The 25,879-nt window shown below is 42.8% G+C and overlaps 1 protein-coding gene across 1 annotated transcript in view; it reads right to left on the reverse strand.

Annotated features, from left to right (window-relative positions):
• The window catches only part of LOC141746602 (von Willebrand factor D and EGF domain-containing protein-like), a 187,291-nt gene that overhangs the window by 132,042 nt on the left and 29,370 nt on the right, over positions 1 to 25,879 (reverse strand). The window contains exons 2-4 of the mRNA XM_074595441.1: positions 16,830 to 17,014; positions 4,704 to 4,932; positions 1,901 to 2,133 (exon numbers count right to left, since the gene is read on the reverse strand). Coding sequence (XP_074451542.1) covers positions 1,901 to 2,133; positions 4,704 to 4,932; positions 16,830 to 17,014 — 647 coding nt within the window. The remainder of the gene's footprint in view (positions 1 to 1,900; positions 2,134 to 4,703; positions 4,933 to 16,829; positions 17,015 to 25,879) is intronic.

A 25,879-nucleotide genomic window follows, 5' to 3' on the forward strand; every position in this document is an offset into this window, starting at 1 on the left:
CAGTTTTCAAAATGCTGCAAATTCTGCATCCTTGGGGGACAAATTCTGCTCTGAACACCACCCACGCACGCTGCCGGTGCGCAGCCATGGGGATGTTACCCCTGGGCTGTGGGGAGAGAAGGGGAAGGAGAATGGGAAAGTGCCCCCAGTTCATTATCTCCCCTCTAATACGGCTTTTATCTGTGAGGATCTGGCTTTCCTTCAAAGCTGCCTGGGAAAAAAGCCTTCCATCTACATCTTTCATGGACAGGCAGAAGGTTATAAACTGCCCTTGTGCGGTGGAGTTTGGTCCCAAGGGTCTGACTCTGCCTTTGGTGGCATCACCTTTCCTTTGTGGTGGCCCTACCAGCCCTTACTAAGTTGCTTCAGGCTTGCACCGATGGAGTGAAAGGAGACTCTGCCCCTTTGTGACTCTTCTCAGACACCCAGAGTGGGACAGCAAACACGGCTAAATGCTTTTCTTAATCTTTATTACGTAAAACTGAATTCCCAGTTACAGCTGAGGCTTCATTGCTTACTTTTCACCAGTGGTGATTTATGGATAATTATAATTAGTCAAATAGGCCATGAAGACCTTTAAAAAAATCTATCCAGGAAGAGAATATTTTAGTCTCACTAAACCCACTAAATGAAACATGTAGTTTCAGCAGAGGACAAAGAAGGGCTTACTGAAAACTTAATATAATAAAAATGGTCTTATAAAGATTTGGTGATGCTACTAGTTAACAGAACTATGTTTTCTCTGGATCCCTCAGGACTGTTAAAACTGGATTTGAAGTGATTGCAAGTGAAATTATTTTGATGAAAATATCTCTTTGTAACACAAACTTGTCTTGAACTGGCAGAATCGTCTGCCTCGTGTTATAATATAAGCGAGGGCAGCATCAGTCAGACTCTGAACTCAGGAGGCATAATTACGAGGAGAAATGAGAAAAAAATATCTAGATTATGCTGCTGTTATAAATGACTCATCCTTTCAAGAACTGAAAATTCACATTTCTTAAATATCTTAAATATCTCAAAGAAGAGCTGCAAAATGCCAAGACTATTTCCAACCTACTTTTAACACAAGGACATTATCCCTGTTTATTCTTTCAGCTCATTGTAGCATCGCTAATGGCTCTCTGCCTATAAAAGTTATGAACCTAATTTAACTTTAAAAGTCTTGTTTCTGTACCATGAAAGGCCATGAATTCATACACAAGTCAATTTTTTTCACATCTTGTATCAGTTTCTGTTTTGTTGTTGTTGTTGAAACTAGATCTGTGTTGCTATGTAAGCCATCGAATATACTTCTTAAAGATTGTTTTGTAATGAACTCTATCTTTCAGTATGCTATTGAACCAAGAATTTGGAATCAGAGAGGCAGAACACCATGAAAAAGACCATAAAATAAACCTCCCTCTATTTTAAAATGTACCGTCCTTTTTTTCTGTGAAAAGATATTATTGTGTCTCTGGTCCATGAGTACAAAAATTACTGAGTGCATATAGCCGAGCCTGCCTCTACTGCAAATTCTTGTTGCTGCAAGAGACAAAAAATACTAAGCAAAAATCAGCTCGGGCACATGTACCTACTACTCATGCCACCTTCATGGCATTCAAGCTGCAATGTAAGTGCAAGGATTCAAGTTGCCTTTAGAAAATAGCAAAACGGATAGCTTCTGTGAACTCGCTGCGATTCAAAGAAATGTTACAGGTCCTGAATCTGGTAAATGCTATTTAATAATCTTGCTGTGAAACAGTTTTAGTCTGGTGGTTTTTTTTTTTTTTCTTTCTGCAGTAGTTGTAAGTATAACGAGTGAGGAGCAGCACTCATAAAAACACCACGAAGACTGAAGAAAAGGATTTGACGCCCCTGAGTGTTTGACCTTTTTTTGCTGGAGGCGGGGGGGCATTACCGTGTCTCCCAATCCGAGATTTCTGCCGTTCATCTCGACGTAGGAAAATGACTGCGGGGTGGTGTCGCGCTGAATCTGCTCTTTCTTGCCAGGGGTGGAGAGGCGCGACCACACCACCAGGTATTGCAGCGGGGGCTTCGCGGAGGGGCGGCTGTAGGAGCACTTGAGGTGGACGCGACCGTGCACAAGCTCGGGAGTTATCGCTGGTTGCAAAGCCAGGCTTGTGAGTTTGTCTGCAAGAAGGAAACCAAAGGAGGACGTGGCACAAAATATTACTTTAATATTACAGCCGTTCACCCAACGAGAGGATTTCAACATTACTAAACGTGGGAGTAGCGCTACTTTTTATATTCTTGTGAGTTGATTATTAGCCATGTAAGCAAGGAAATGTATTTCATATTAAATGTAAAAATCCCTAATTGTGTACTGACTACCTGTTGTTATATTTGACCTGTTTTTTGTGCTTGTTTTTTTTATTTTGCAGTAAGAGAAATGTTACTGAAATGAAGCACTCGGATTAATACAAATTAATTACTCTGGCAAAGGCCATCAGCTTTGCATTCCCCTGAAGCACAGCCTTTTGATCCAAGTTTTGCAATAAGTACAGAAGAGATATGAGAAATAATTATTTTGCAGAGGTAAACTGACTCTCAGAGAGCACCCAGCCCATATTGCCACACTGTGAAAATCCTTTCCAGGGTGTTCTGGGACGTACCTAGGCTGAGTCTGCTCAGTAAAGTCTCCCTCTGCCCAGAATAATGCCACTGCTCTAAAAATACAACCTGCTTTCTATAGCCTTCAACAAGTAATGAAGTCTGAAACTTTTCTTCCTGTTAAACTCACCTAGAAAGTAGAAACAAAAAGATGTATAATACTGCAGGGTGATGTTCTTTCATCTCCAGGGACCTGAACTCAAATGGAACATGAAGCTGGTGCAGATGCTTTGAAAAGATAAATTAAGTAACTTTTTTGGAGGAGCGTAGAAAATACTATGGGAGCCCAAGAGAATAAGGTATGAGGCTGTTACAGCAGAATGAAGAACCAATATGTTAACAGCTGTCCAGGGCAAATAACAAGAGTTAAGAAAAAGAAACAAGTTACATAAAATATGAATAAGGGCCAGCTGTTTATATCCTTTTCTCTTTTGTTTGTAAGGGAAGCTGCCTCAAACCGTGGCTCACGTCATCACTTTCTGCAGGAAATTATTGCAGAAGGACAAAGCTAGGTGATCAGCTCATGGGAGGATGCGAGCAGAATTGCGAGCACGTACGCCGCTTTTCCCAGCCGTGTCCTTTCTGCCAAGCTATGAAGCTTTAAATCCATTTTCTTTTGCGGCTAAGAAGTGCTGACCGGTGTCCCGTTCCCAAGCCTCTAAAGGATGGGGCTGAGGGATTGACCCTGGCAAGAAGCCATGATGGCTCCAGCTGGACCCAGCCCCAGGGCCACATGAAGACTCCTGTGGTGCAATCTTCACAGCTGAATTTAAGACCATGAGTTAACAACCCCCAATAAAAACCTTCAGCTTCAGGTGTTTTCCATCCAATACATGATACTGCAAAACCCTCCTAAAGACAAGAAGTTAAAGACTTTGAGAGAGCTAAACCTCACCGAAATGCCCAAGAAAAAGGTGAAAGCTTCAACAGCAGTGGTAAGAAAAAGGCAGTAAGTCCTTGGTGTGGGATAGATGGGAAGGGATAAGATTTCTTTTATGAAAAATGCAGGCAGCTTTCCATTACCGAACAAGTACGGATCAACAGAAAGGACAAAACTAATCACCTAAAAGGTAAAAAATTCTTCAAGCAAAGGTAGTGGAAATCATATAGTTTAAGAAAAGACAAGCTTAAACTGCAGAATGATGGTATTCGGTTAAAAAGTCATTTCTGAGAAAGAATCATGGAAATGAAAGAGCAGTTTCATTTATTTTAATGGATATTTTTTATTTCACATAGTGAATTAATCTCACTTTCTTTGAGCCTCTTCTTCATGCGGGAATGTTAAAATATTGATAAAGATAAGAAAACAGATATGTCTCTCTCTAAAATTTATTTAAGCTTGAATTTTGCCTGATTGAAAGGTGATAACCCTAGTTTCTCAGTGTGTCATGTCTCTGCCCAAAAATGCTGAAAGGAAAGTCTAAAGGTAATTTTTTTCCTTTTGAGAAAGAGCTGTCTTTTCTGACTAAATCTATATGCACCTGAACATGCTCCGAAGTTCAGAAGGTTTAACAGAGTGAGCAATTGCTTTCTGCTATTCCTTTGTTTCTTAGCTACCGAACAGAGGTTAGATCTCTTGTAGTAGGCTGAAAATTATTTCTGACGAGAGTAATTATATAAATGTCATGAAAAAGATGTTATCAGTTTGGGGTTTTTCTCCTTCTGTAGTTTCAGAATTATTTCTTTTTTTGGGGGGGGGGGATACTGGATTACTGAAGATAAGAACAGACCTTAGATACAGTATCCTGGATACAGTGCCTCAATAAAACGGAGATGCCTCCGCTCACTAGCTGTGCAACTTCAAGCCAAAGTGGAGCCAAAGACAGGAGGAAAGGTTATATGTGAACTGTAACCAAGCAAAGAACACTTCAGTAATACACACCAGATTACATTTTGCCCTGGTAATAATAGCTGTTCCTCAGGAACACCTTGGACCGCCGCTGATTTATTTTCCACACGGTCCGCATCTTACCGGGAGCGATGCTTGACTCGCAAGGTCACCGAGATATGCATTGTAATACCAGGACCTTTGAACACGCAGCCAGAGAGGCACAGGCAATCTTATTGATAAATACTTTACTGATCCTCACCTTCCACGCAGTAGCCCATGCATCCTTGAGTAGGCTGCAGGAGATACACAAAGAACTCGCCGCAGTTCCTGACGGCGACGGGTATCCGAAACAAGCAGCAGTCCTTGGTGCCCCCAAAGAAGACCTGCCAGGTAGCACAGGCCGTGAGCCGCTTGCTCTCGCCAGGAAGCGGCAGGGATTCGGACTTCAGCGACAGCCACACCGGAGCTTGGGTCCCACATTTATTCATCTGAGGATGCACACAAAAGAAACCATTTACGGCAAATGCGGTAGGACTCCGTGGAGAATCACTAAAACTCAAGAATTTGAGTGCGGTGAACTTGGAGGGTCAGTGAAAAAGCTGCGTAGGTGGGGATGAAAATGTCTTGCTCAGTTTAGTGAGGTGACTTTACGCGGATAAAATGCTCAAAGAACACAATAACTGGATTCAAAACTATTTTCCTCTGTTTTTGGTTTGTTTGTATGACAAAGATGAAAGCATGTAAACAGGCTAGATCCCTTCTCTGGGAAGCACACTTTGGGCCGCATCAGCTGGCCATTCCCATCCATGCTACATCCATGGCAGAAGAAAGCAAAAACTGATAGAGCACGAGGGGCAAGAAGAAGTTAGGACCATCCCAAAGCAGGACATCCCTATGCTCAGAGCCCCGGCACCTTCCTCCAAAACAGCTACAGCTTCAGCTGCCGTTGTCCTGACAGCTTCCGTCCTACCCCTCCAGCACATATGGGACAATTCTTTGGGACATGGGCCTCATTCCTGAAGGGAAAAACGTAATGCAGGATATACGAAACACATGTGCAGGGTATACATGATTTGATCAAATTTTCTGTCTTTTTTTTTTTTTTTTACCCTCAGCCTTGTATTTATTAACAACATCCACTAAATCCTTGAATCCTCTGAACACAGGAAATCCCAAAGCAGCGGGGGTTCGTCCTAAAATGGTTTGAACTATGGCGTTTTGAGTCATGGCTGGGACGGCATGCACGAGATTTACTTTTCCCAATTTGAAGATGGATGTTCAGGCACCTGAATTGCCCTCTGTACCTGCCAGGCTTTTTCCACTGACTAAAGGGACACGATTATCCAAAGCTATCTTTAATTTCAGTTCCTCAGTGAGGCGATTAGCTATAATCAGAGCCTAATAAAATATACACAGCCAATTACAATGGTAACTCACTATTCAGCACTGTTACCTGTAATTTGCCAATATGCAAAACATACAGATATTCCAGCTAAAGTTTGAAAATTATTACCAAACGCTGACAATAATTTACTCTCAGATATCAGTCACATTCCGCAGAGCGTGACTGCTGCCGTTGCTTTGCATTTCTTCAGCCGGCGATAGTGAACTATCTCTAATAGTCCCACTTCGGGGACACGGTTCCTCCTGGTGCGATATACGTTTGACTGTATATCATGTTGGATAAAAAATACCCCAACATTTTTTTCCCCTTGGCCCGGGTTTGCTGCTTCGCTTTTGAAGATCAAAAGTTGTTTGTGACAGCAGGGGAAGCGGTGAAAGTCAAAGGATAAATTTATCAAGTCACGCACCAGTGCCCTCCTGTAGTTTGAATTTTACCTGGGAGCTATACAAGCCAGAAACCGGAGACGGGAGCATGGGGGCCGCACACCCAGTAAAAGAAGAATATTTGGGGGAAAAAAAAAAAAAAAAAGCATTTGCTATGACACGGTCTGGTTTCCATTTGGAGCTAGTTATTGTCAGGCTTCTTAAAAACAAGGATTCCAGAGAGACACCATTAAAATTGTCCAAAGTCTTTTTTTCCCCCCCTGAGATGCGGCAGCAGCTGAGCAGAGGGGCTGACCCTGCCCTCCCGTTCTGTGCCCGCGTCCCTGGTGTCCGCGCGGAAAGCACTGGAGCTCACCCAGCGCAGCAGGTGCCCGGGGAGGAGAAGGGTGCTGGCAGTGTGCTCGCAAAGGAGAAGAGATCAGCGGGAAAACGCTTTTAAGTGGAATTTCAGCTGAATCCCTTCCCTTCCTTTATTTAAAAGCCATGTTGTGAGTAACTTTTTAAGAGATTTGTTCTATTTATTTATTTACTGCTTTAAGGGACACCGGTGCTTTCTGTGCTGGGCAAAATGCCGATGTCAGGTATTTCTTGTATCCTGGTGAACTTCTGACCCAGAGAGCCAGATCCGATGTGCTGTAACGTGTTTCCAAAGCATGTTTATGAGCACACGCTTGTAATGACACAGAAGAGTAGAGCAAACATCCTCCACAGAAGAAGTGATGTATGCAAAGGAAGGAGGATGGGCGCAGAGAGAATGGCAATGACTGGAGTTCTGCCGTCTCTGCTTCATGCTCATGTTACCCTCTTGATGAGATACTCGCGCCTTCATTTCCTCTCACTCCAGATAACTGCTGACTTCAGTGCCTCTGCACGTGTGAGTAAGGATTGCCGGACTGAATCGTTATTTTTCAAATTGCATTAAAATGCAGATATTTGTGAGTGTACCTCACAGGTGTTTTGAACGCCGCAAGCCGGGAAGAATTAGAATAGGAGGGTGAGGAGCAGGAGAGATGAAGGAGTGCTGGAGCTCAATGGCTTTGTGCAAGCTCACAGAGAGCCTTGAAGGAAAGCGTTTTGGTAAGGAGACACAACACAACCTGCCCATCCCTCCTGAGGTGCTTCCCTGCAGAGCTGACCCACGGCTGGCATCGGAGCTCGCTGCCTGAGAAGGAGGGATGCTGGCACCGCTCATGAATCATAGAATCATCTGGGTTGGAAGAGACCTTCAAGATAATTGAGTCCAACCATTAACCTAACACTGCCAAAACCACCACTAAACCATGTCCCTTAGCACCACATCCACACGTCTTTTGAATACCTTCAGGGATGATGATTCCACCACTTCCCTGGGCAGCCTGTTCCAATGTTCAACAGCTCTTTCTGTGAAAAAATTTTCTTTAATATCTATCCTAAACCTCCCCGGCGCAACTTGAGGCTGTTTCCTCTTGTCTTATCTCCTGTTACTTGGGAGAAGAGACTGACCTCCACCTTGCTACCCTCCTTTCAGGCAGTTGTGGAGAGTGAGAAGGTCCCCCTCAGCCTCCTCTTCTCCAGGATGAACACCCCCAGCTCCCTCAGCTGCTTCTCATAAGGCTTGTTCTCCAGACCCCTCACCAGCTTCATTGCTCTTCTCCGGACCCACTCCAGCACCTCAATATCTTTCTTGTAGTGAGGGGCCCAAAACTGGACACAGCACTCGAGGTGGGGCCTCGCCAGTGCTAAGTACAGGGGAATGATCGCTGCCCTAGTCCTACTCACCACACCGTTCCTGACACGGGCCAGGATGCTGATGGCCTTCTTGGCCCACTGGGCATACTGCTGGCTCATATTCAGTCTGTCAACCCACAACCGCAGGTCCTTTTCTGCTAGGAAGCCACTCTTCCCCATGCCTGAAGTGCTGCATGGGGTTGTTGTGACCCAATTGCACTTGGCCATGTTGAACCTCACACCATTGGCCTCGGCCCATGCCATGGGAAGCATTCCCAGTGCTGCTAACACCTGCCGCAAAGGGTTGTTACCACCATTTACTGAGATTCGGTTGCTGAAAGGTGACATTCATTGCTTTGAGGTGACGCCATCTCCTGCAAATACGTGTGTCTCAAGGAACATTTGCACCAACGTCTGAACAAGCTGAAGAAATACTCTAACAATTTTCTGTAGAAGACCTTTTGCTGCTCATATGGAGCCGTTGCATCCATTCCCTTGTGCCTTTATTGGTGTAGCTGGCCCCATCATGTCAACGCTTCTCCATTGGGTGTGCAGCCTCCGGACTGCTCCTGGCCAAGCACATACGGCGCCTCAGTTTCCCTGGCTGCTACCTGACCTTGGGCAACTCACTCTTTCTGTACCTCGCTTCCTTATCTCTAAACCAGAGGTAGATGTGGCTGAGGTGATAACAGTACTTCCCTGCCTTGCAGCAGTGCTGAAAAGATAAATTCATTAATGAGACGCCCGTCTCTCTGCTGCGCTACGGGCCTCGTAGATAAATAGACAGATGCAAGTGCATTCTGGCTGGGAAAAAAAGACAAAATAAAAAAGGTAAAATAAAATGAAAAAAAGGCGAAGTAAATGTACATAAAGGTGGGTCTGCATCTCCGCTTAACACACAGTGGAAAAAAAAATAAAACACTGAAATAAGAGGACGGTGATTTTCTCCCTCTTTGTACCTACCCTGGCCACGAGTCTGTGAGCCATTTCAGTGCTGGAGACGGCAGGGATTAGCAGGGCTGACGTCAGCCGCCAGCATCGTGCGTGGGCCTTCTGATAACCCCCCGCCGGGATCTGCTGCACCACGGGTTTGTTCTGGCGAATCTCGCACCGAAACCGTTTGAGCAAAATAGTTTATTACATAATGTGCACAAATTGCAAGCAGCTATGAACTCTTTTGACTGACTTCACACCCAGGAAAAGTCAGACTGTGAGAAAGCAAGTTATTGTAACAAACACTGATACAGCGTTCCAGGCTGGCCAAGGAAGAATTTCGGTACAAATCAACTATTTCTGTTTCCTTGGCAGCTTTATGACGTACATGCATTTATTTCCTGCTTTGAGCTACACACTGTCCATCTGAGTCAGGCAAGTTGCCCCACGCTAGCCAACGGGATTTGCTGCATGAGGCCTCTGTGAGTTAGAAAACAGATCCAGCAAGGCAAGGGCAAATGTATATTCATGATTCAACCAGCGGTACAGATAAGAACAGGAAAAAAAACAAAACAAAAAACAAAGAAAATATATTTAAAAAAAAAAAAAGTCTGGGAGAAGAGACTTCAAAGTGCCAAATTTTTCAAGTCCCAGCTGTGGCATAATTAGCATTACATTTTGTAGCAGTCATTTGGGAGAATAACCAATGGGAGGTAGTAAATGATTGGCATTTAAGATACAGCATTTACCTGCAATAACTACAGACATGGCTGCTCTAAGAACAGCATAAATCTGTGGGAATCTCACACCGTAATTCAGCAGTATTTCCAAAATGAAGAGGAATTATACAGCTGCCGCCACAGAAGAGCAAACTCCGCAAGTCTCTTGTAGGCAGGAGCTTGGCTGCTGGGAAGCCAGTGGTGGGGATCAGACCAGGCTTTGCTGGGCTTCTCCAGCTGACTACAGAACGCCGACTGCACGGCCGCAGCACTAGTGCCGTGGCGTGCAAAATATCAGTCTTTCTCACTTGAAATGGAAGCTATGCAGCAGGAAGAAAAATAAGGTACAATACCAGCGATACTGGAAAACATGTGCGTGCTCATGCCCCGTCCTTTTATTTCGGAATATATTGGTAGGTCTAAAGAGAAAAAGTCTCTCTGCCTTTCTCCCTTCAGATCCTGTTTGCTTTTTACGCCTTTAAGCGGTGTCCTGGGTGGTGAGCTGCAGCAGACATCTGACTAACATTCCATAGCAGAGATCACAAATATTTGATTGTTTCAGTTGATGCGTTCACTTGGACTTGCAACTGGCCAGTGTAATGGCAAGTTAGTGAAGTAAATATGTTGTAAATGGGGAAATATGGGTAAAACACCTCAAAGGAAGGCCACCTGGAGAACAGCACAAAGGAATTGCAGCCACTCCAGACACGAAGCCAGCTTCAACAGGGACCCAGCTTAAGTGCCTCTATGCAAACGCACGTAGCATGGGGAACAAACAAGAGGAGTTAGAAACGTGCACACACCTCCAGGGCTATGACCTCATTGGCATCGTGGAGACATGGTGGGATGGCTCCTATGACAGGAGTGTTGGAATAGAAGGATACAAGGTCTTTCGGAAGGGCAGGCAGGGGAGACGAGGAGGGGGTGTTGTCCTCTACATCAATGACCAGCTGGAATGTACAGAGCTCCACCAGGGGATGGATGAAGAGCCGACCAAGAGCTTATGGGTCAGGGAGAGGAGGGACAGGTGATGTTACAGTGGGGGTCTGCTACAGGCCACCTGATAAGTATGACAGAACAGATGAGGCCCTCTATAGACAGATAGCAGCGGCCTTGTGTTCACACGCCCTGGTCCTCATGGGGTACTTCAACTACCCCAAAATCTGTTGGAGGGACAACACGGCAGGGCACAAGCAATCCAGGAAGTTCATTCTGGAGAAGAGAAGGCTCTGGGGAGACCTTATAGTGGCTTTCCAGTATCTAACAGGGGCCTACAAGAAAGCTGGAGTGGGACTTTTTATAAGGGCATGTAATGATAGGATGAGGGGTAATGGCTTCAAACTGGAAGAGGGGAGATTTAGATTAGATATTAGGAAGAAATTTCTCACTCTGAGGGTGGTGAGACACTGGAACAGGTTGCCCAGAGAAGCTGTGGCTGCCCCATCCCTGGAGGTGTTCAAGGCCAGGCTGGACGGGGCTTGGAGCAACCTGGTCTAGTGGGAGGTGTCCCTGCCCAGGGCAGGGGGTTGGAACTGGATGATCTTTAAGGTCCTTTCCAACTCTGACCATTCCATGATTCTATGAAATTTAGGTCATTCAGTGCATTGCTCTTAGGTATCCAGTGACACAGCCTGCACAAAGGAGAATTTATCTAACACAAAAGGGAGTTTTTAGGCTCTTGCCAGGCTTCTTTCATACTTTATCCAATTATAATTAAGTGGTGGTTTTAATCTTCAAAGCATTTTATAAACCTTACCTAATTAATCTTCACAACACCTCTATGTGGCAGGTAAGCATTCATTAAGTATTTTTGATTGATAATTAGGCACCAGCTAATCTTTTAAATAATTCAGTTCAGAAAATCTAAATGAAAAAAAAATTAAATTTGCTCCCTGTTTGCCAAAACAATGGGACAAACCATTATCATTTAATCCAATGATGCCTCCTTCCATTTGGTTGGGGTTTGGAGAATCAACTAGTTTGATTGATTGAACACTCTAAGGTTCTTTATAATTGCACAAAGAAATCAAGCTTGATTGTTCTTGTCACTTGGGTATTGCACTGAAATTATGCTGTTAAAAATAAGTAGCACCATATGTGAGAAATGCATTGTTTTACTTAGATGGAGATGGAAGGCTTTTTGGTATACTGTTGGTTGGCAGTTAAAGCACTGTGATTTTGCATCTGTTATCCGCTCAAAACTTTACTTTGTCTTAGTTTTTGAATTTCTTTGTAGTATGTTAAAGTAAATAAGATTTTTTATTTCAATCTGGGGCCGAACTCCACAGAAATCAGTTCACGTCAGGAATATCTGTAGTAGCAATTAAACCGGTGCCTGTCTTGTGTTTCTTTTTAAGTACATGCTTCTGAACAATAGAGGCTGTAATTGTAATTTCTATAGAAGTCTTTTTGTATGCCTGAAAAACAAACAAGAAAAACAAAACCTCTTCATACCTACCATTATGATCTTGGAGTATTCACGTACGCATGTGAGAAACAGAATTACAGATGAAAACATGAAATAATACCTTGAAAGTGTCACTTGCTTTTAAGTTCGTAAAACAATTGCAAATCAAAGTAGGACTGTATTCAGAGCAAAATAAAAATGGAATCAAAATAAAAGATTAATAGTATGCAGTTGAGATATTGCATTTTGATTGTGAGTATAAAACATTCTACAACAGGTTAAGTAGAGGAGGAAATTAAATTGAGTATGGGAAAAAGTAAACTTCTCCAGGGGCTACAATATTAAGCATTATAGGCAGGTTAGACTTGACATGCTTTAACATGACCTTGTTTTATACACCAAAGATTAGCATTTAAGCCTACGTTTGAGCCTAGTATATATAGAAAAGTAAATTTATATTGTTAAAAATGCAGCTGTTGAGAAAACATCAGCCCTGACTGCATAACATGTCCTTTTTCTGCCACATTTACATACAAATTTGGAGATGGTTTTGCTCGTTTAGAGAATGAAATTTCTGAAGAAGGATATTGGAAGTAATCTTGATACACCGTCACAGGCAGGTATTATTACTGGGCATTTCTGAAACGGAGTGTTATATCCGTAACTAACCTGTAGGAATCCTTGCTGTGGGATTATGGATGCTAAAAAATGACAATGACCGGACTGGCTCGTGAGGCAGAAATCCCTTTAAAGTCTCATACAAGCCGTGCTGTTGGTACCTGGGGCAGGGGGACCTCTGCTGTGGGACGTGGCTCCTGCCGTGCATGCCAACAGGATTGCAGAAAATAAAGTGAGCCCAAGTGAGGGTGCTTAAGACTGGGAGGAAAGCAAAAGTGAAGCAGTGGCTGCCCTGAGAGGCTGAACTTGAGCTGATGGGATGCGGTGTGTTTGCACTACGTGTGTTTGCGTGTATCTCTGTACGCACCTGGTGCGTGCCTATCAGTCCAGGTAGTATGCACGTTTTTGTATGCCTACATGTATAAATGCTGCACCATACATCTGGGCCACCTGTATTGATGGGTGTTGCGGGAGGACTGCTGGCCGACAAGGTGCTTGACATTTCAGAAGATCTGGGGACCGGTGAGACCAGTGTCTCACCTCGGCAGTGGGTGCACAGTGATTTTTGTGGTCAGTGCGGTAACATCTGTGTTTATCTCTCTGCTCAAGGAATATGGTACCACGAATCCTCTGCTTCAGAGGACAAGTGTTTGATAGTGACGGTTGTCCTAGTAGTGATTCTGCTTTTAATACCTTTATTTTTTGCTTATCATTTGCTGTTTGCAATTGACTACTTAAAGCTGGAAATATTAGCATTGCTTTGAGAAGTAATGAATTCAACTCGTGCGTGCGGTATCGTGAGTATTACTGCTGGCTCCAGAACCAATTACTATTTGCATAACCAAATTCTGAATTGTTCTTTTTGCTTAAGGTTGTGGAGTATAACCTCTGCTTTTTTACCCCATGTAAATGAGGGGAAGAAGTACGTTTCCAGCCGTATCTTTGGCTTCACCACGAGCTGTGAGCCAGCGCTGCAAGGCCGGCCTGTCGTTCGCGTGGCACGGCGTTTGGATTTGCATTGCAGTTAGCAGCACGCGCTGCTCCTCTGTAATCCACAGATTGATCTTTTATCTGGCTGTAGAGAAGAACGTCAATAACATCAGCAGGTTGTGTTTTCTCTCATTTCTTTCCAGTATTCATTCCTTTCCTGGGGCTTGCCCATAGGTACATATATACAGATGTATGTGTATACCCTATATTATTATAATTCAGAAGCCTGAATTAAAATAATAGTTATTTCTGTAACTGATGTATGTTTTTCCTATATTGACTGTTAAATGCTTCTCTGTATTTTTAATAGCTTTTCTGCTGAGCTTTAACTTGTATGTCACTGTTGTTCTTACTCTGAAGGTCATTTTACTACTAGGTCTGGCAACGTCTGTGCACTGTTTCTTGCTCTTAGTACCGTGCCTTAATTTTAGTAAAAGCTTCCCTGTGCTTTCTTCCTTTAGTGTTTTTGCCTTTCACGGTGGATTTGGCAGCTCTTGAAGAACAAACTATTGTTTGTGATCTGTAGGCAGCAGCCTCAATACCTGGGGATACAAAATTTGCAAGGTTGTGTTGCTTTTCTACTAGGATTTGTTGTTGGATGGGGAAGTGGCTGTGGCCAAGAGTGCACGCCCAGGATCTGGTAATTGCTGGGCCTCCTTTGGGAGCACAGGGGGAGAAGCGAGGAAGAAATAGAGGGAGGAAGGTCAGGATCATTCGTTACCCCCCAGAGAAATTCAGCAGGCAAAGCCTAAATTGGAAAGCAGTTTCAATCAAAAGCATTTTGCCACTGGAGGAATAAGTTTATGGGCAGTAGTTGGATCCAAGGGATGGAGAATTCAAGAATACAATTCACATTTTCACTCTCTTTGACACAAAAGCTTTTGGGTTTTTCTTCTGTCTTTTTTCCCTTTGTTTTTCACTTGTTTGTTAAATTAGTGGACAAGAAGCAGCAGCTTAAGAGCTGTTATTTGCTTTTCATTGCAAAAGCTGCCCTGCCTCCCAGCTGTGACATGGTTGCAGACTGAGGGTCTCATAACTTCTGCGTGTGACTTGGTTCTGCTCTCTGTTGAATATAATACTTTCTGTGGTTATGAAACAGTATTCAGACAGGGCCACACTTTTATTGTGGAGGGTTTTGGGGGACAGATTCAGAAGACAAGTTTGGAGATCGTGCCTGAAGGAGTCAGCTGCCCCTGCCCAGGCACCGCAGCCGGACCTCGGGCGCTCACCTCCCTCACGCCCACCCAGCACGTGCCATTGTCCTGATGCAATTCTGTCCCCAGCTGGGCAGGACCGCTGAATCTCCACCGTGGTTTAAACCCCTTCAGAGCTCAGTTGGGTGACAAGAACCCTTACCTACTATTACTTTGAACTAAGAAGTTAATCTTACCCATCGATAAGCAGCTGATTGTATCCGTCCAGTATCAACGGGATATCACCAGTCGTATATTTTACAAGGTGCTGGAGTAATGTACTTTTTAACTCTCCAGCTGTACTGTCAAGCTTTCTTTGGTCTCTTTTCTCTTCTGTCTGTTCAGGATTTCGTCTTTGACTTGTTTAATTAAAATCAGCTCACTCCAGCCAGAGTGGAATGTCCAATAATAACTGCTTATTAAGGAGTGGAAGCTATGCAGTTATTAATTTAAATTATTTTGTTCCAGAGGTTTTGCTCAAATTAAATGGAAAACCAAATTAAACAATGATTTAATTAAGTGGAAGAGATAGAACGTAGAGGCAGATTTAGAAGGTGAAGATCTAAAAGAAGCGTATTCTTCCAGTTGTGACATCTAACAGATGTAATCCTTCATCAGCATGGCGAAGCAGAGATTTACTGTCATTCAGAGGATAATGAAGAAACCAACGGCAAGAATAATGTTACAAGATAAGGAACTAAACTAATGAATATAGCTCTACAAACCTGAATAAAAAACTCCAGAGAAAAGATTAAAAGAAACAAAGCATGTATTGTTGGAAAGAAATCTCATACAGTCAAGCATTGCTACGTACTCGAAATTGCTGAAATACAACGGCAAATTAAATAACTTTGTAGAATATATATACATTTACAAAGTAACCTGTAAAAATAAACTTCATAGTGCATTGGGATATTCAAGGATGACCTGTCATGAAATGAATATTTCAATAATAATCATGCCAATTTGTTCATGTTAATTAGATTTATGGTTTCTGCATGCAGAGAGTTAGAAATCCCCCAGAAGTAACAATCATCTCTTAACATTTCATTTTAAATTAGATTATTAAGATATACTTCTATTGTGACAAGTTCACAGGTCCATTTTGAACAGATAGGAAAAGTTATTTGCTGTTTTCAAGAAGGTTCTCCAGCTAGGCTAACATCGCCTAATATTAAACTTCCTGGCTCTCTAGGTTGAATATGTCATCTTTAATGTCATTTATGGTAATTAGTTTATTATTTTCTGAGTATTTTTGTTTAACAGTGTGTTTGAAATTATTCTAACCTCCTGCAGCTGGGCTATATGAGGTGGCAATGGCTTTAGTTAGGGTCTCAAGTTGCTCTGGCAGCAATGATTACAAGTTAAATGTTATTGTCATACATATTAAATACACATAAAACCAAAGACAATTATTTTGAAAAACAGATAATTATTTTGTATTTTTTGGATTGTAGTCTTATGTGCTGGAGCTTTTTTTGCTTTAGAAAGCCATTAGCATACTTACGAAACTAAATAAAACAAGAAATGGTAATAGCGGAAAAAGACTCAAAATTAGCTTTTCCTTCTGTATCACTAATCAATCTCTTTTCAGATTCATTTTTCTGATTTTCCCCCTCTGATTTCATAGTAAGGATGTATTCCTAATTCACGATAAATTATAGGGGGAAAGACTCAGGTTCCAGAATCCATTCTTAAAGCAATAGAATTGCTCGAAAAAAGTACAACTTACGGACACATATGTAGATTACTAAGGATCTCTCTTTTGAGTTTGAAAACACCTTGTTTTATGTTTGAATAATGCCCAGTCCATAGGGATCCTGGTCTCTGACTACTGCCCTGGGATATGAAATTGTCGTTGTTGTTGTTGTTATTGTTGTTATTATTATTGGAAAAGTGGTTTTCCCATTACCACTCACCTATCCCCATTGCAGTCTATTGGCTCTGAGAATATAGAGGTGACTGGAAAGGAAAATCACACCAAAGGATTTATTCAAGTTCACCAGGGTTAGAACTTAAGTTTTACTGACTTCGACACATCTCGTCGGCATTTCCGCGGGCCTGTTGCCAATCATGAAACGGTACCATGCTGGTGGCAAGGAGTGGTCACAAACCAGGTCCTGAATCGCCGTTCGCTGCAGCTCCAGTGAGTCAAACCTGGTGCTGCGGTAGGGATTGCGGAGGATGCGGTGTCCCTCCGGCGAGCACTCAGGAGCTGGAAAGGGTAAAAAAGGACAAGGATTAAATAAATTAATTCGATTTAATTCAATTGGATACTCTTAACAACTGCTTAAAGGGGGATACATCCTCTTATATTGAGATTCAGTTTAGGATTGGGCTAATTTTCAAGGCAAACACTGGGAAAGGATCAAATTTCGTATTAAATACATAAAATTGGAAGCTTGGTAACATAACGATTTTAGTTATCTAGATATTCATCATATCTGAATCAAACCCAGAAGCCTTAGCCCTTTAATATGGTCTCAGTCTAGCTTTAGGGATTGACATCTGAATTTCTCCTCCTCAGCAATCAAGTAACGTTTTGAGGTTCTAAAGCCTCATGACCTTTGAAAATATGTGGGGTTTTAAATTTAGTTTACTATATGCACGAGCATTTTAATCATGATGTAAGTTGATACTCAAGTATAAAGTGTACTTCTCATACTCTTAAATACATATTTACAATAATGAGAACAAGAAATGTTAAAAAGAGGAAAAAAAAAACGCTGAAAAAACAACGAAACACGGTTTTTAGAAACAAGCTCAAGTTAGGCTTGCAAATATTCCAGCCGCAGGTCAGACGCCTGAGAGCACGTACCCGTGAAGCCAAATACATCAGAGCTTCTGGGCATGCATCACGAAGTTTGAGTCAGAGCCCCTGCCCTTCGACGTATGTTTGTTTACACGCATGCCCTGTTTATTTTCATGCGTCTCTCGATTTTTTACGGAATGTTCAGTATTTTCTTATCCCCGAATAAAGAGAAGCCTCGCAGTGATTCTTTTAGAAGTTTTTTATTTTCAAAAAAACGATCATGTAGAAAAAAGGGCCTTTTCTCGGTTATCTTGGCCTTTTCTTCTATGAGGCAAAGTCCGTTTTCACTGTGTTGGCACTGCGGAGTGGGTCACAGGAGGGGACCAAGCTGGAGTTGCTCTGCTGTAGGTACCAGCAACAGAAGGCTCAGCTAATTTCTTGCTGCAGTAATCTTTAATTGCTAATGATGATGTAAGAGGCAGCGAGCACATCGCAGGAATCGCACAACCTGGCTTCAGGAGTGAGCCTGGCAGTTGGCAAAATCACCTCTTTGCGCTGTAAATAGAGCTTATTTATGGGACACCGTTGACAGAGAATAAGACCCCTCCCCATAATGTCATTTCTCAAATGTCACTTTTCAGATTATAACTCTGCTTTAATATTATGCCCGTGGCACTCTGAAACAGATTTATCATTTTTATTTTATTGACAAGATACTCAGAAGGTCAAAGTCAATCCACTTATGGTACTATTTTTAAAGATTATTTTTATTGTGCCAAAGGCAAGGCAATGGTATACAAGACAAATGGGCACAAAATGTAGCGTAACAGAGCCTTTATTGCAATTTTCAGGGAACTAAACTGTCAAAGCACTAGTGCGATTCCAATGCAAAACTCAGCTGAATTAATACAATTGCCTTTTTAAATAAAAAAGGAGTGCCCTAAGCTTTTCTTTTCTCCAGGTAAGAGCCATTTTAGAGACGGAACATTTGGAAATACCGCACCTCCAATTAAATCTGGGAGCTGATTCCCTCCCTCAGATGTCCTTTCTGGGGATTTGGGCCCAGCGGTGGGGACCACGTGGAGACAGTCCTTTGCCAATTCCCGACCCAAGGGAATAAGTGACATTTCAGCAGACCAACTGTTTTAAGCAAATAAAAAGTTTACCCTGTATTTAAAACACATCAAAAATGCAGACCCTGGCTGATTGCTTCAATGTCACTCAGTGCTTCAGGAGTGTCAATGGGAAGAGGACTTTGGCTCGTGGTGTCTTCTGCTTGCCCTAACTCCCCCCTTTATGAACAAAAGAGTCTAAAAGCAAATGATTCTTCGCACAGTATTGCAACAGAAATCCTGCAAGAGCATTGTAATATAATTAATTGCATTCACTTTCTCAATAATAATAATATCAAATACTCCCTTTAAATGTAATTAATAACCTTCTGCTCGATATGTATTAGTTATAACCCAAATTCACACAACATGTTGTGGTCTTACCAATGATTAACTACTCTGTCTAAACAATGCAAATATGTTAGGCACTGAGACACGGCTAATTATTTTTCATCCTTTGCATAGTTTTGTTTGCAGTAGTTTAGAAAATGCTGTTTCGCATATTAACGTTAGAGAAGCTGAGCGCTGGGGATGGGGCTTGCAAAGGGTGGGCAGAGACTTGGGGGAGCACATGGAGGAGACACGTAAGGTCAGTAGGGAGAGGGGCGTTCACCCATTAAATTTAGCAGTATTTGGGACAAAAAGCCATGTGTTCACCCCCGAAAGAGCATATATATGAAACCCTGGCTCAAGCGGCCACCACTTCTAGAGGTGTATTTTATTCTGTATGAAACGTCGGAATATGTTTATGTACCTGTGACGGGGTTTAGTTCTGCCGGCAGGCTGTCATCTGGGAGGCAGCACGGCAAATTGATCTGCTGTCAGCTCCCCTGGAGCCAGACTGACGGATTTTGTTCTCAGCCTGATGCAGATCAGACGGAACCACAGCGGAGTCGATGGCCGGCACGGAGCAGGAGGGAGAGGGAGCAAAAGCTCGCCCGGGTTTTGCAGCAGGCCATGAGCAAAACAATCCCTCGGTTATACAGTTTCCCTTGTAAAATGGTGCTTATTATGGCCTTGTGACAGAATCATTGTAAACTTTAACATGTAAATTGCAGGCCGTAGTACAAGTTAATTACTACCACCTTTCCCACAGAAAGAAAGAAAGGCATCGCTGTAGTCAGACTATGTTATGAAAATGTTATTGAAAAAAAGACCTAAGAAGATACAGTTGAGCTCTGTTGGTTGTTCACCTGAGGGATGCCCGCCTGTACCTGATGGTGGCTGCAGCTACACTCTAATCAGATGAAACCTTCCTCTTCATTTTTAATTCATGACAAAGTCAGATGCGGATGTCAAGCTTGTGTACAATGATGAAGTGCTCAATATCACAATTGTTCCCCCTATTGGGGGGAACGTAAAAGTCCACGACCATGTCTTGTACAGAGTTGCTGCTACTCTCTGGTGTGCAGGCTACGTTGCCTTTAAAAGGAAATATTTATTTCTTTACATATGAGAAACCTATACATTTAATTTAATCACCCAGCTTTATTCCTATAATTGCATTAAAACGGCTTATGAAAAAAATGCTGGCTTTTCAGGGAGCTGGATGCTCGTCATCATTACGACCATTCAGGGAGAAATTAAACCGTGCATTGAGCTTTTGCTGCTCTCGGTCCAGAGCACTGTGAGAGTTAAATGTTGTGCAGTAGCCAATGCTTTAGTCTCCTACAAAGAACTTCTTGAAACACCATCACCCTCAGTAGAGGCAAGGAGTTCTTGCCAAGACATAAGGATTTTTTTGCTTCATGAGACTTTAAGCATCTTTTTTTTTTTAAAACCCAACAATTTTGTATCAGTAACTTGCTGCAAAGAGACACTAAGCAGCTCCTTTTTGACACAGAAAGCAAACAAATAATAATACTTGTTGCCGCGGCTCAGTGAAAACGACATTTGAATAACTCTGGTGGCATGATAAAGCAAGTCGTGTGGGGAAAATCTGTCTCCATTGAAGCCATAAGGAAAGCCTGGAGGTCGAGATTCACCTGACGTTAATGTGTGAGAAGTTGTTATGTGCAGATGAAATGAGAGGCAGCCTTGGACTCACTGGGAAGAGGAGAGCCTCCTGCAGAAGGCAGAAGCATCCAGAGATATCTGATGGACAATGAGCAGAAAGTGGATATCTGAACTGGTGTTTCATGCTGAAATACTGTTGTGGACCTGGGGTTTGGCACTCCAGTAAAGGGAACGTTGATGTGGCCATGACTGGAGGAAGACGTAGATCCTGGGGACAGCAGCCCCGAAGTCATTCTTGATGGGTTGCTCAATATTGTATTGGGGGGGACAGAGGCTCCACAAGGCTATGCCAGGGACCAGCCAAACAAGAGTCTGGAATGGTGTTTTTGGGACTTTACTCTGGGATGTCACCAGCACAAGCCCACACATTTCACAACTTAAACATCCCCTGGCTGGAGCTTATTTCAAGCAGGTTGGTAGCTGGATGGTCTGCAAGCGGCTGAGCCACCCGTGCATTTCTTGGGCAGTGGCCCTGGTGGAAAAGATGTTGCTGTGGGGACCACCAGACATTTGTTAAGGGTCCATCCATCCCAGCTGATGCTCACGGCCATGAGTGGAAGCACTAGACATGTCAGGGAGGGACGCCAGGAAAATTGGAGCGGCAGGCTGAAAACTTGAAAGGAAATAACTGGCTAAAAATTTGGTTTTATTTCTAAAGGCAGGGGAGTGTGGGTGTGACAGAGTTACCTGTCGCTCTTGCTCCCAGTAAATATCAGTGGCTTACATGGAGGAAGGTTTAAGAAGCTGTGAGATTTTGTTTGTTTGCTTTGAATAGCGGCTGCAAATCAAATAATATCAATAGGTGATGGCAGCTAGAAAAACCTGAAAGAAATATAGTCCACAAGCCCACGGTGCATGTTTGTTTGGGGCAAAGCGGTGCCAGCCACACAATATATTTAAAGGGCATTCTAAAGCTCTGGGAAATAGCTGGCAGATCGCAAACTAATTTTTATGTGGAGGGTGAATGAAAACCCGGCGACCGATCCCGGTAATACCAACCAACAGCACGTTGGTGATGTGCTGTGATTGTTCTGTGTCCAGGAAAGAGATATTCCCAGATGCAGGTTTCTTTCTCGCCGTCGTCCCCCACATCGTGGGAGCCCAGCTGGAGCTTCCCCCAAAACCGCAGCGAGCCCCGGGGCTGGGGGAGCGGGGCTGCCCACCGGCTTTCACATGGCTTCGCTCAAAGGCAGAGAGAGGAGGTACTGGGGAGCTTTTGAAGTATGACATTTGAAAATACGCACACATAGGTGCATATGTAAGGTATATGAATGTCTATACATCTCTATATTCCAAATTATCTATGAGAATATTCGTATCTTTGACATCAGTACGATACACAGTAAATTTTTCAAGTTCCTCCCTGGCAGATGTTCAGCTTTCCGCTTTTTGTTTCTTCCAATCCATAGTGGAACAAAACATTTTCCAGAGTGCTTGGATTTCTCTTCATGGGAAAATTATGAAAGATTTTCATTTGGAAAAATCAGTCCAAAATGCCTAGGCTGTTAAGCCGTAACTCCAAATTAGTTGCAGACAAAGGATGAGATCGCTTTCTTCTCTTTCTGTTTTAGAGACGGAAGGAAAGCTTTTCATCACCAGCCACTTCCATGCCCGGTGGCTGTATTTCACTGATGCAGCAAAGCTCAGGTGAAAGCTTCTGAAGCTTTCAGTGCGTCGGTGCCATCCATTTCCCCTATTATGATTTACCATATATTGAAAGAGAGGGTAGAAAAGGAAGGCAGATCTTGGGAAAGGGAAATTCTTTCCAAGCTCTTAATGGTTGTGGTTCAAAATAACAGTAGAAGGCTCTGATCTGACAACATTTAAAGAATCTCTTTTGGGTGATGCAAGTTCCAGATGAACAGTAATTATTACTAGATAAGGCATTTATAGCTAAGAAACATCTGACAGTTTATTACAGATGAAAGTTGCTGCCTTATTTCACCAATATTTGCTAAGATTTTAATGCAATTATTCTGCATGCTGATGACAAAAATTTTATTCCTAATAATATTCAGAGGCAGAATTTTTTTGTGAATGTGAAAGCGATCACTACATGAAAATGCTTGAACTGTGCATGCTCCTCTGGCAGGTAAAATATAATAATTTTATAAAAAACCTTGAGAGCTAATAAACAAAGCTATTTTCAGATAATTCAGAAGCAGCAGAACCTCCGACTGAACTGAAACGATAAGGAAGCACATTGTATAAACACCACATACTCATAATGGCCAGGTCTTGAACAAGTCATAATGCGTTCATAAGACAAAATTGATAGAGATAAATGAACCATTGTGCAAAATGTGTGTAATTATAGAAAATTTGACCCAGGAAGAGGCTGAGCACCCACTGAAAAGAATAAGATATTTTTCACACATATTATTTGTACTGAATAACAGACAGAATTAAAAAGAAGAAAAATCAGGCCAAGCAGGAACATAGTTTTCTAGGAGTCTGCTGCTTAACGTTTCCCCTTAGATATTACACTGTTTTGAAAATAAGGCATCTTCTGGTAACCCAGGGAACTCAGCATGCAATTAGAGAGTTTTTCACACGTCTGTCCTACAGAGTAAGCACTCTTCTTTCAAGGCGGGCTTTAAATTGTTCAACTCTAGGGATCTGCTATGTTGGAAACAAAATGTATCCTGCAATACATCCTCCTGCAGTGCCCGAGTGTGGCCCGAGCACCAATGACAGAGGCAGCGATGTGTGAAGAGATCCCTTTCCTTCTCCCATCAGTCCCACGGATGCCACCCTTGATATTCTGTACTTACAGTATACGTCACTGCAACTCTTACTAGAGATTGCTCCCATCAGACAGGATTAGTGAGTTTATTGCTTAATTCTTAGGGAATTCTTTTTTTCTGCACAAAGGCGACAGCACGGGGCCCTGAGAGAAAGTGTAGTTGAAAAAAATCTTCCCACAATCTCAAGATGTAGTCTGTATGATGCATCTGAGTTTCATTTGCCTGGGAACAAGGCCACTTATCATCCTGGTCTTCTATGAACTAAAGCGATATACTATTGACGAGCCAAGGGCCAACATTCGGTTCCAGAGAAAATGATTATTTATTCATGCTAGTATCTCTTATCTTGGCTTGCATTTCTATTTTTAACTTGTGGTTTAGGAAGGAGGAATTGATTATATGAAACGCCCCTGCTAGTCTGTGTTTCCCCTGAATGCCTTGCAGAATAATGCACTACGTACAGCTCGCAGGGAAGTACGCGGACAGAGGCAGCCGTGCATTTTGCAAAGGGCCATAAGAGGTGTCAAGAGAGGGCTGACAAAGCAGGTGACAGCAAGAGGTCCCTGCAAGAAGCATGAGCAAAGTCTGAGGAACTTCTGGGCAGTTTGAAGCATTGTCACAGGCGATGTGCCGAAAAGCACTTTTTTCAATGTTTCATAAATCAAGAGGATGAAGGAACCAATTATTTATTTTCCGTGACAACAATGCAGGCGTGGCCAACTGACCTGGATGAGCCAAGAAATTTCCAGCTGAAGTGTTGTCCTTTAAAATGTTTTGGTCTCCAGGACTCGCTATCTGCCATCTTTTGTCCGTGGGAAAATTGCTCACGAATAGCGTGGTGGGCACAAGAGGGACGACACATGATCACACGGATAAGAAGCAAAGGGCAGGTGGACAGGGCAGGCGAAGTCTGTAATTCTCCTGCTTTGCGAAATATAGACTCGTCTATTGAACGCGCCAGTGAGAAAAAGCAACAAAGCCAAATTGTGTCAATGACTCTATTAAATTTTACCAAGCCTCATCCTCGCTAATTCTGATTTGGCTTTGGAGCCAGGAAGGCTGAGCATCTGAATATAGAAATCACTTACAATTGCTGTGTCAGAAGAGAATTAAAAACCTCATAAATTTCCTCAAGTTATCTTTAAGTTAATGATGATGCCTTTAAGGACTTCTGAACAATCAATAAAAAGAAAATTATAATTATTGTTATTGATTGGTCTATTTTGCTCTCATCCCTCAGAATGAAAAAGTGAAACTAAATGAAAAGGTTCTTTCCTACCTCCTAATCTCAGTTGAACATACACTTGAAAATGTAGCTTTCCTAAATAGCGGTAGCAAAGACAAACTCACATGTTTTGATTTTAGAACCCACTGGGCTCTATTCAGATGGAAATTTGATTTCCATGGTTTACCCCTTTGAGAGCTGGAGCTGTTTCCATGCCTCGACTGCCACACAGGCTAATTACAATTTGCGAGCCGCACATTTTCCAGACTGCTCCCATGGCAAATGCTGAGTTTTGGCCACAATTCCCCCCACTCCTTCAATTTAATTCTGTATGTGGATGATATAGCGTTGGGGAAAGTGTCACCACTAACTTATTGTCAGTGCATCCAGGATGCAGCACAGACTGGCAGAAAGATAAGGGGACTCCGACCGAAGGCAGCTTAGCGCTGCCAAACGCCAGATTCACGCGTGTGTCCTGGGTGTGATTTAGTTCCTAATGCATGCAGGGTGACGAGGCAATTTTTCCTGCGATTGTTTTGCTATTATTCATCGCTATTATTCATTCCATTCATTGGCACAATAGCGGTTTCGGCAGCCACACACTCCGCACATGTTTATAATGGGTTTTTCTGTCAGGGCTTTGACATTTAGGAAGAATTTTTTCATTTGCTCTTGCCTTTGGAGTAAGGCTTTATTTGTTACCATTCTGCAGCAATGTACATGGACATGCTCCACTTCCCAACTAATGCACAAACCTGGAAGGAATTCACCACCTTCCCACCAAAATTAAGGTCTTCTTTGACCCTGTCCTTCACCCTTTCGTAGGCTGCTCACTCTTCGAAACTTGGAGAGCGTCGACGCAAAACAGGCTCGAGCACAGAGCAGCCCCTGCTGCTGATGCAAAAGCCCTGCTCATGCATTGTAGCACTTTGGATGGATTTAAAAATATTAAAATAAAAGGTCAGGAGCTAGAAATAGTCGTCGGTCTGCCTGGCCAGAGTCATAAGACAAAGCTGTGTACTCCCAACTGTGGAAGTACGACATTAAGTCTAATAGATTTCCAGAAATCAAGTTTATCAGCAATCCTCGCTGCTTGTTTCTTCAACATCTCAAAGACATGGTTTCTGTACATATAGTCATAATTATCTTCAAAATTATAATGCATTAGCACCTTCCTCCTATAGGAACAGGACGGTCGCAGTTCCAGCCAGCAGTTTCCCTCAGCCGT

This window comes from Larus michahellis, chromosome 7, assembly GCF_964199755.1.
Source record: "Larus michahellis chromosome 7, bLarMic1.1, whole genome shotgun sequence".
Classification (NCBI taxonomy): Eukaryota; Metazoa; Chordata; class Aves; order Charadriiformes; family Laridae; genus Larus; species Larus michahellis.